We start from the raw sequence: 12,057 nt of genomic DNA, 5'->3' as shown, positions 1-12,057 counted from the left end.
AGTATTAGCTTTAACAAATCTGCTTTGAATACTTCTTTAAAAAAGGCAATGGCAAAATGTCCCATGTCAGCAGGGGTTTATTTGGATTAAATTAGTACTGGTGGCTTGAACATGCTGAAGAGTTTCTTTCTTTCTTTCTTTTTTAAAAAATATTTTAAACATTTATTTATTTTTTGAGAGACAGAAACAGAGCATGAGTGGGGGAGGGGCAGAGTGCGAGGGAGACACATACTCCAAAGAAGACTCCAGGCTCTGAGCTGTCAGCACAGAGCCCCGATGTGGGGCTCGAACTCACGAATCGTGAGATCATGACCAGAACCGAAGTCGGATGTTCAACCGACTGAGCCACCCAGGTGCCCCTGAACATGCTAAAGAGTTTCTAAGCAGGGGTGGGGTCTTTGAGGGCAGATCTGCATGTGCGTTTCCACAGAAACCAGAATGTATTGGGCATGTATTAGGTTGTAAGTATTTATGATACTTTGAAAGAACAGCATCCTATATGCTCTCTATAAATAGGTCTTCTTTTACAAATAGAAATGGAAGCCCAGTTTGATTGCTAACGGTCAGCGATCCCGGAACTGCAAGCTTGCAGGATGCAGTCTTACCCCTCAATACGGATTTGAGGTTGAGCTTGGCTTGGCGGTGCAGGTCCTCCACACAGGGCGGTCTGGTGGCAGGAAGGAACACATTCTCCTGTTGGTGCCACGGGGCCGTGTAGTGGACCGTCCATCTACTCTCCTCATCGAGGTTGGAAACAGCTGTAGGAAGGAAGGCAGAATAAATCATGGTGTCAAAATAAGCTGCAGCGGCTCCAAATACTTTACGGAAAGATGGGTTCCTGGTGCCTAACACACCCGTGGGTTAAGGGCCGACAAGGGGGAAATGGAGCAAATTCTGAATAAGATTTCACCTTAGGCTCTAGGGTCCGTCACACACAGTGTTTTGTCCCTATAGGAAAAGCTGAAACTGTCCATCATCGCCCACGATGTTTTGGTAGAATTTGTTTCCTCAGTTAATTGCTGCCCAGCATTTTAGGCACTTGCTCTACTCCAAAGTTAGAAAACAATTAAGAAAAGTGATAAAGGGACACCTGGGTAGCTCGGTGGGTTAAGCATCCCACACTTGATTTCCACTCAGGTCATGATCTCACAGTTCATGAGATGAAGCCCCACGTCCAGCTCTGTGCTGACAGTGTGGAGCCTGCTTAGGATTCTCTCTGCCTCTTCTCCCCTTGTGAGTTCATGCACACATACTCTCTCTCAAAATACATAAATAAAATTGATAGAGACCTCCACTTCCCACTTAACTCCATCATAATGAGTATGTATTATCTAATCATACATTGCCATCACATCAGTAAATGTTAGACTGTCAAGACAAAACCAAATCTCCTATTAAGAGGCTGAGACCAAATCTTTCCCCTCTAAAGCATTACTTTAAAACATCACTGTAATAAACTCAATTCCTTTTTTTTTTAAAGTGAGCAGATTCAATATTTTGAAATACATTTAAATGGCATATCTCATAAAAGTAGAAATCAATTTGTGTGACAAGATTTTTCTCTACATTTCCTGCTTTCGTGGAATTTTTTTTCATGGAATACTTTTCTATTAAAATGTCGGGTTTTTTTTTACACTTCCAAGGCAATTAGCTTTTCCCAAAATAATCCAATTCAATTGAATTTTCCTAACACAAATGAGAATGTTAGAGGAGGAAATGATGTGCAGCCACAGGAGTATCCTAAATCTCTATAATAATTTGCCTCGATTCCCCCGAGGGCTTGGGATCTCGGTGTCTCTTTCATTTTTTCCTGAGAACACAAACTAAGTTGGGGGTACCAGTGGAGCCCAACGCGAAGCTGGGGGTACCAAACACAACCGTCAACAACTGTAACACTTTCTATATACCTGCTACCGTAATAAGGAGAGACTAGAGAAGTTTCAGAGAAAAACTCTGTGTTGAGACATTTACTGAGGGGGACAAGCCCCACCTGTAAAAACAGTAAATGCTAGAACTGTGGGCCAGGGGCAAGTCTTTGCTGACCCTGACCTGTGCTATAGAGTGCGCACTGAGCATATGTGTTACTACAACATAGTATGTTTTGGAAATGAGACCATAAAATAAGAGTCTCAAGATAAAATGAACAAGCATGCATGAACTACTGAACTTTTCTATTTGAACATATTTTAAATTAAGTTAAAGTACCTAATAGCACCATATTAGAGCTACTATAAAAATCACATGAAATAATATATGTAAAGTGTGACTGTGGCAGGAGCAGTGAAATAACTCTAAGGAAGCCCCTGACTTTATAGCTTGGGCTGAAGGGGAACTTGGCCTTTCTTGGTGCTCCTGGGAAGCTGAGTCACAGGGTAGCTTTCTCCCCACAGCCCATCTTGTCTACAGCTATTAAATTCAACAAACCTCATCTCCAAATAATTTGTTTCTCAAATCAGCCCACCTTCTCCATAAATTGCTGAACGGGAAAATAAACATTGAGAACTAGACATCAAGCTAAAAACAGAAATGCCTGTGGGTTGTCTGCGGTTTTAATGGTTGACAAGAACAGCATGTAAATTAGGTACCTCGTATTTCACGTAACCTCTTGTTGAACAGCGTTTTGCATGGTGCACGTAACTATCAATCTCAATACATAAGATCCACAAAGACGTAATTTAGTCTTTATGTGTGTGCACGAGAATCCTGTACAGGGCGCAACTCGCCACATGTCCTCCAAAGCATAGCCATTCTTAACTGCAATGTTTTGTGCTGATGTGCACTTATTTGAGGCTGGATCACCATGCTTCATAGTTGGAAAATATTGAGAAGCGAGACTTCCTATTTATCAAGTACAAATCAAATCCAAGTAATGGTACTGTGTCTGTGCAATCACATCATCAGCCCCTTGTCCAGCTACCAACAGGCTCCTGTGAAAGAATGGCTGTTTCTTCTCTGCAGCATCTCGCTCTTGCCAGGGCAGATTTTAATCGGTCCGTCCAAAGACAGCCTTCAACCAAGGGAGCTGCAGAGAATGGGCCCTGAGTGCTGTTTTTTGTTGCTTTCCCCACTATCTCCATTACCAGTGCTCTTATCCATCCGCATTTATCCAGTTTAAATTACTGGTCCAAACACTACACTAAACTCAGCCAACAACTATGTAAAAACAAAACCATACGTTTGTAAAATGTATACTCTGCAGAGAACGAAGAAGCACCTGGATTAAAGAAATTTAAGACAACGGGAAGTACACAATGAGGCCAGGCCACAAAAGCTGTACTCTTTACAGTGACTGATCTGTCTAGACAGAGTTTCTCCTCGAGCTCTAAAATACGGAACAGAGAGTTCCAGGGAGTTTTAGAGGATCATCTCCAAAATACACGATAGATCACACACAGCCTCCCTGCACAGTAAGCCAAAGAATCAAAAAACCATCTATCAAGGCGGATCTGAGGTAAATACAAGGTTTTTCTCCCTTTTTCAAAGGGCTTCTTTTGAGAAGCACAAAAGAAGTAAATTCACCAAAAATTCCCAACCATAAATAAATAAGAAATGCTAAAATCACAATTCTGCCCTAGAGTTATAAAGTCTGAAGTACTTGAACAACCTGGTAAAAAATGGAGTTTAATTTTTGCTGATTATGTTGTTTCACATTTTAATTCCATCACTCAAAAAGATGAAGTAATACATAAAAATTACACACACACACACACACACACACACACACACGGGGGGGGAGGAAAAATTACTTACTTTTTTTCTTAAAAAGTTTAATTAAAGACTTGAGTTTTGCATTAATGAAGGCCACCATTTCCAGAATGCCTGCATAGAGCTTAGAAATTTAAATCACACTAAAAGCTCAGCCCATCAGACAGGTGGCAAGTTGTATCCTTCTGCTCCAGATTCTAACTTTCTTCCTCCAGTCTCAAATCCATAGACATCTGCCGGGGGCTGATGTAATGTTGAGGTTGAGTTTATTGTCAGGCCATTAACAGTCCTTGAACCTGAAAAGCTCCCAGTGAAACCTAATCTTTAAGGCTGGGAGCCACAGTGACAAAGTGCACAGAAAGAGAAAGCCAATCACCGTTCTTATTTGCATGATGGCCACATCAGTCTTTCCGCCTCAGCGCTCATTTATTCACTTTCTCGCCAACAGATCAGAAGTTTCTCCTCTCTGGAGTCCACAAAAATAGAGCCGATTTTCCTCTATGCAAGTCAAGGCGAAGCAAATGTGTGCCCTATTTTCACTAGGCTGCTAGGGACATCCAGATCTTTTTTACTGGAGCCTACAAGAGTCTTAGTCTTACAGCAAGTATGTTTTGATTCTTGGACTCTCCNGGGGGGAGAAAGATGCCAAGTATTGTTTCACCGACCACGCCCCCAGGCTCTGCCTCCCACACCAAAGGAACCTTTACAAGCAGTAAAACTTTACAACAGAACCTCCTCAGAGCTGTAAATGATGACTTGGTTGCATTTTCATGCAAATTAGTACCTCCTGGCTTCTTACCAAGTAGGTTTTTGTTTGTTTTTTCAGTTTTTGTTTTTTTGGTTTTTTGTGTTTGTTTTGCCAGTGACTGAGAATCAGCATTGTAATTGTACTGTAATGATTTAAATCTGTATTTTAAATTTAATTACCATCTAAGCATCTGGTTTAAAAAACTCTACACACACACACATACACACACCCAGCCCCTCCTTACAAGGGAGAATAGTAATTCCAAACAAACATTATTTACGTTTCTCTTTTAATTTGAATATATGCTCCTGGGTTTGGTTCTTTTGTCCATTTGCAATTAACCTCTATGAACTGGGGACACAAGTAGAAAGGGAAGAATCAGAAATAATAATACACAAGCCGGCACTGGAAAAGTACCTTCTGGGATACAGGGACTGAAGAAAAAGGAAAACCCAGGTAGGGAGATACTATGAAAACGGACCAAGGAAAAGAATGATCCTCACACCTCTGCCGAGTTTCAATTCACGTCAGAACAGCTGTGGAGACATGTTAGCCAACCTCTTGTTTCATAGCTTAGGGCCAGACTTGTAAATGAATGGAAAAATGCAATAATCCACTAATGCAAAACATTTAGTTTATAACAAAAGCTCTTAGTCAAAGAAGAAAATTTATATAAGGGGCTCCCTCTAGGGAAAGCTTTGGAATGATTCCTCCTCAAAGGCTCCCCTCCCCCCCGCCACCCCCCTCCCAACTCTTCATCTTATGTTTTGGACAACAGCAAAAACAAAGGAAACAAACAAGTAAAACACATGTATTATCATCTCACCATACAGAGTATCACAGATTTCCAGTTTGTGTTCTTTCCTCCTATACATAGCTTTACTTAAGAGTAATTACAAGGCCAGATGGCAAACAAGAAATGACTCAAATGAGAAATGACTCCAAAGTTAAATTATAAAGCTGCCTTAAATTAGGGAGCGAAATTCCCCTTAGGAACACACATTTATGCAAGCCAGAGGGACCTGGCTTTGCGGCTCAGCCTCTAGTCTGTCTGGAGACAGGTAGTAGCTTCTGATGGGCGCAGGACAAAAGCTGTCCTAGTCACAACCCACAAGTTTTGGAGGTTAAATCCCACCTCATATACTTGCTATTGAAAACACCATGCAGCTTTCCACATATACAACCTCGGCTTCCCAACACTCAGTAAAAAGGTATATTGAGCACAATACTAAGTGCCACACATTTGGGGTACAATCGTGAGGTCTTATATTCTCTTATATTAAGCACGGAGCTTAGCTTATTTGACAATAAACTACAATTCCATGGCATGTTAGAAGGTGGTAAGTAAGTGCAATGGGCAAAAGAAGAGGCTGAACAGGATAAAAATACTTTTAGGGATGAGGAAACGGCCAGGTTGCAGTTATCAAATAGTCAGGGCAGACCTCACTGACAAGGTGAGATTTGAGTAAAAACCTTGAGGAGATGGCAATAAACGAAAATCTACAGTGAATCCCACTGGTTCTCATTTAAAGAGGGACTCTGCTCCCTGGGCAGGGGTGAGACATTACCGGGACGCAAGGGCTAGCCAGAGAAGTGACTAGACGTACTCTAAGCAAATGAACAGTGGTAGGAGTCCACATGGAGTAACTTCCTTTCTCACTCAATATTAAGCCTCTTAGTAAGTGGCCAGAAGTGTGTAAAGACAATGCTGCTATTTGGTATTTGGTTACACGCTAGTCAGTGGTCAGGCTAGGGGTAGAAGGCAGGCTTCTGCCTCAGCATCTGGGGTACATGGTCCCCTGTGCCTTATTCCATGCTGTCTCTCCCCCAAGTCCAGATTTTCAGTTGCTGGCCAAATAATTATGCTACTTATGACATTACCCATTAGCTTGTGTTCTGAAAGGGCTTATTAAATACAAAGATTCCCCAGATAACTTTATCATCTCTTACTTTATATCCTGCATATCATCATGAGAAGAGGGAAGTGGCTTATAATTTGCATGGCCTCAGTGTCATAGTTTATTGAAGAGCCAGGTTTTTAGGAAGGGTCTAGTATTTTTTAAATTTTTAGTTGCCCCATTTATATATTCAACAGAGAATATATAAATCCATGGTATTTCTTCTTCTTCCAATTTTAGCCCTATAATAGCAGCAATCGTTTAAAAAGAAAGTTCTAATATCCCAGATGTGGAAATTTGACAGCAAGTCATATGTAGGACTGAAGAGCCCAACACTGGCACCATCCCACCCAGGATACTAGCCACTTCCTTACTAGAGGAGGGGCCTGTCCATCCCTTGGTTTTCTCATCTGTAAAATAGGGCAATAAGAGTATTTATAAGGTTATTATGAGGATTTAGGGAGTAATTATTGATAAGTATTTAGAACAGTACCTGGTATATGGTAAGCATATATATTTGTTAGACAGATGAATGAAATCTTAACAGATAGCTAAGCTTAATAAACAGATAGCAGCTTAACAGAAAGCTTAATAAACAGAAAGCTTAACAGATAGCAGCCCTAAGCTTAATAAAGGGTCAGTTATACTTTCATAGAAGAGAAATCAACCTCACAGACTTCACAGTCTTTCTGCTGGTCTCAGAATTAAACTACCAGCTCCATGAATGGCTGCTCTAAACCTATAACTTCCAGTTTCTATGCATTTACTATCTTTTCTACAGCCTAAAATTCTCTCTGTCCGTTTACAAAAAAAATTCTCAGTGGTCACCAGTGCACTTCTAACTAGAACCAATGGTCTCCTCTTTCCTCTCTGAATTTAATTATAGACCACTAACAACCCAGTTCTTGAGCTATCCATCAACACTTGTTCCTTTCCTACATCTGACTGTTCCTTCTCTGGATTCTAACAAACCCTTAACAAGCTTCAAAGAGCCTGTCCTTAAACCTTTGTCCCGTGCTATTTACTTACCACCCCTTGAAACCTTAATGATTTTACTGGAGAATGGCAGGCTGGAAGCAGCAAATGGTGGCCCTTCAGCCAAACCTAGCTGGCCCTTTTTAACTTGTTTTAAAAAAAATTAAAAGAATAATATTTCATGATGTGAAAATTATATGAAATTCAAATTCCAGTATCCAATAGTCAAGTTGTAATGGAATACTGCTATACTGGGTTTATCTACTGCCTATGGCTGCTCGCAGGCTGTGTGCACCAAAGACTGCATGGTCTGCAGAAGGGAAGATATTTACTCCTTGGACCTTTAAGGAAAAAGACTGCTGATCCGTGGATTAAGCTACTGCCTTTAAACACTCTGTTCAATCTTCCTCTCCCACTATCTCTTTCATCTGTCTGTCCTCCAGACCCATATTGCTAACCTCTACCTAAATTTCACATTATCTCATGCAGGATGTCTCATTTAAGCCAATCTGCTTTCCCCTCAAACCCTTAGCTGCTTATCAAGAACTTTCTCATTTCTATTAAGGCTATAGTCAATTTTTTAATGAACCAGAAGGTAGATTCCAGCTTCAATTAGAAATGAGAAAACTGTTATCTAGAAGCTAATATAATGTAGGATCTAAGATGAGAATCTGGGTGTCCTGATTTCTCTTTCATTAGCACATATTAAGTTGAGAAAAAATATCTTTAGTTAGTACATTCGAGTTAATATATCTTACATAAAAGTCCTTATTAGGACACATAAATAAGACAAATATTGAGAATCACTGTTCTCTAAAAATACTGCCAAATACTAACCCCCCCCCCTCCAACCCACCCAAATGCTCTCCATCACTTGAGCAATCCTGGTGGCTTCTCCTGGCCTCAGGAATTCCATTACCACTACTGTTGTATAAATATTTTCATCCTTATTAAGTTCCAACATTTCTGCTTAGTCTTTCACTGAAACGAGATCTTATTTCTGACCAAACATTTAAAATTGTTATTCTAGGCATCACCTATTATTTCTATAGCTATCTGACTACTTCCCCAGGAGTAGATATGCAACATATTAGCAAAGAGATAAAGAAATATTTTTCAAAGTAATACATATTCGAAAAAATTCAACTGTAACTATTGATCTGCATTCAACCATTCAGCAATTTTACATAGAGAACTTGTTAACTGCCTTGTGTTCGACATCCAACATCCGGGTTAAAAGTAAATCAAACTTGGTTCCTGACCTTAGGAAGGTCAGAGTCCAGTGGGGTGACACGCCCAGACAGATAAGAATAATAAAGTAATGAACAAGCACAGGGAGAGATAAGACCATGATGTTAATGGGAAAGATGGCAAAGGGCACCACCCCATTTGCAGAACAGAGAGGAAGAGGGCACTCTTAGACAAAGCAGTCATGGATACACAGAGCTTCTGAGGTTCTTGATTAGCTTATGGCGGGGGGGAGTTGATGTGGAAAAAGACAGCAAGGGAGGTGAAGAAAGAGGTGGGTTTTCACTGGTGGGCCAGGGAGTCATTGGTGGAATTGACAAGGGAAAGCTGCAAGTCCAGTGTTACATTTCAAAAAGATTGAAGGTATAAGCAGTGGGTATGAATGAAATTGACTGGGGGCAGAGAGAGAAGCTGGGAGCTGGTGTACCAACCCATGCCAGAGGTGAGGAGGTCAGAATCCGTTGTTGCTCCGGGTGGTTTTTCAACAACTCCCTTGGTCTTCCCAGACTGTACTTATGTCTGTAACATGTATGTTTCAGGAACATATGCTTAAGGTATAAAAATGTAATATGAAGCATTATTCTTAATAAAAACCCTCGAGAAAGTTAGGATAGAAGGAACTTACTTAAACATAAAAGGCATTTATAAAAAGCCCACAGCCAATATCACCCTCAATGGGAAAAAAACGGAGAGCTTTTTCCCAGAGACGAGGAACACGACAGGGATGTCCACTCTCACCACCGTTGTTTAACACTGTGCTGGAAGTCCTAACATCAGCAATTGGACAACAAAATGAAATAAAAGGCATCAGAATTAGCAAAGATGAAGTCAAACTTTCACTTTTTGCAGACGACATGATACTCTACATGGAAAACCTGACAGACTCTACCCAAAGTCTGCTAGAACTGATCCATGAATTCAGCAAAGTTGCAGGGTACAAAGTCAACATACAGAAATCAGTTACATTTTTATACACCAATAATGAAGCAACAGAAAGAGAAATCAAGAAACTGATCCCATTCACAATTGCACAAAAAAACCCATAAAATACCTAGAAATAAACCCAACCAAAGACATAAAAGGATCTGTGTGCTGAAAACTATAGAAAACTTATGAAGAAAATTGAAGACGACACAAAGAAATGGAAAAACATTCCATGCTCATGGATTGGAAGAATAAATTTTGTTAAAATGTCAATACTACCCAAAGCAATCTACACACTGAATGCAATCCCAATCAAAATTGCATCAGCATTCTTTTCAAAGCTAGAATAAACAATCCTAAAATTTGTATGGAACCACAAAGACCCCAAATAGCCAAAGTAATATTGAAGAAGAAAACCAAAACAAGAGGCATCACAATCCCAGACTTTAGCCTCTATTACAAAACTGTAATCATCAAGACAGTATGGTATTGGCACAAAAACAGACACACAGACCAATGGAATAGAATAAAGAACCCAGAACTGGATCCACAAATGTATGGCCAATTAATCTTTGACAAAGCAGGAAAGAGTATCCAATGGAAAAAAGACAGCCTCTTTAACAGATAGTGCTGGGAGAATTGGACAGCAACATGCAGAAGAATGAAATCAGACCACTTTCTTACACCATACACAAAAATAAACTCAAAATGGAGGAAGGACCTGAATGTGAGACAGGAAACCATCAAAACCCTAGAGAAGAAGAAAGCAGGAAACAACCTCCTTGACCTCAGCCACAGCAATTTCTTACTCAACATGTCTCCAAAGGCAAGGGAATCAAAAGCAAAAATGAACTATTGGGACCTCATCAAGATAAAAGCTTCTGCAAGGCAAAGGAAACAATCAACAAAACTAATAGGCAATTGACAGAATGGGAAAAGATAGTTGCAAATAACATATTGGATAAAGGGCTAGTATCCAAAATTTGTTAAGGAACTCACCAAACTGCACACCCGAAAAACAAATAATCCAGTGATGAAATGGGCAGAAGACATGAATAGACACTTCTCCAAAGAAGACATCCAGATGGCCAACAGACACATGACACGATGCTCAGCATCCCTCCTCATCAGGGAAATACAAATCAAAACCACACTAAGATACTACCTCACGCCGGTCAGAGTGGCTAAAATGAACAAATCAGGAGACTCTAGATGCTGGCGAGGATGTGGAGAAACGGGCACCCTCCTACACTGTTGGTGGGAATGTAAACTGGTGCAACCCCTCTGGAAAACAGTATGGAGGTTCCTCAGAAAATTAACAACTGAACTCCCCTATGACGCAGCAATAACACTGCTATGAATTTACCCAAGGGACACAGGAGTGCTGATGCATAGGGGCACATGTACCCCACTGTTCATAGCAGCACTTTTAATAATAGCCAAATCATGGAAAGAGCCTCAATGTCCATCAGTTGATGACTGGATCAAGAAGAGTGGTTATATATACAATGGAATGCTACATGGCAATGAGAAAGAATAAAATCTGGCCATGTGTAGCAACGTGGATAGAAATGGAGGGTATTATGCTAAGTGAAATAAGTCAGGCAGAGAAAGACAGATACCATATGTTTTCACTCATATGTGGATCAGGAGAAACTTAACAGGAGACCATGGGGGAGGGGGAGGGGAAAATAGTTACAGATTAAACAGGGAGGGAGGCAAACCATAAGAGACTCTTAATTACTGAGAACAAACTGAGGGTGGATGGGAGGTGGGGGAGAGGGGAAAATGGGTGATAGGCATGGAGGAGGGCACTTGTTGGGATGAGCACTGGTTGTTGTATGGAAACGGAGTTGAGAATAAACTATATTTTAAAAAATAAAATAAATAAAATTAAGCCTTAGCTGTTTATATAGAGAGAGAGTGTGTACTTGTGCGTAGTGGGAACAGAGGGAAAGAGAATCTTAAGCAGGCTCCACCCTCGGCAACGAACCTGACTTGGGGCTTGATCTCACAGCCCTGGGATCATGACCTGTGCCAAAATCAAGAATTGGACACTCAACTGACTGAGCCACCCAGGAGTCCCAAATCCTAGCTGTTTAACAAAGGACTCCGTTACCACACAGGTCTTCACCTTTAGTATAGCCTTAAATACAACCTTATTGTTATTATTAAGGACAAAAGGTTATATGCTTAACCCCAAAACCTTCTTAAGAGCAGGGCGGTCTAAGGCTCCCAGGATTCACAGAAAAAGTTTCTATTTCCTCTAGTTCTTCCCCATGTCCTCCACCTCCGTTTCTGCAAATCTTCAAGCCATCTTCTGCGCATTCAATGCAGTTGGGGCATTACAAGTCTTTATGTTAAATCCAAAAAACTTTCACATACTTTGTTAAACAGTATTTACTAAAAAGGAACGTTCTCAAATACTGTCCAGAGAATTAATTATATGCCGAAATGAGGTATGATTATGCCATATAATATACACATCTTGAATTACACAAAATTTGAATGCTTGATCAATTGAAAATGGGATATATAATCAATAAAGATCCCTGTGGT

The 12,057-nt window shown here is 40.4% G+C and overlaps 1 protein-coding gene across 1 annotated transcript in view; it reads right to left on the bottom strand.

The window, feature by feature from the left end:
* Window positions 1-12,057, bottom strand: part of NHSL1 (NHS like 1) — a 136,868-nt gene that overhangs the window by 66,498 nt on the left and 58,313 nt on the right. Inside the window, 1 exon segment of the mRNA XM_077776056.1 lies at window positions 606-758. Coding sequence (XP_077632182.1) covers window positions 606-758 — 153 coding nt within the window.

Source organism: Crocuta crocuta, unplaced genomic scaffold (assembly GCF_008692635.1).
Source record: "Crocuta crocuta isolate KB4526 unplaced genomic scaffold, BGI_CrCroc_1.0 scaffold25, whole genome shotgun sequence".
NCBI lineage: Eukaryota > Metazoa > Chordata > Mammalia > Carnivora > Hyaenidae > Crocuta > Crocuta crocuta.
This window is presented reverse-complemented; position numbering and strand designations above follow the sequence as displayed.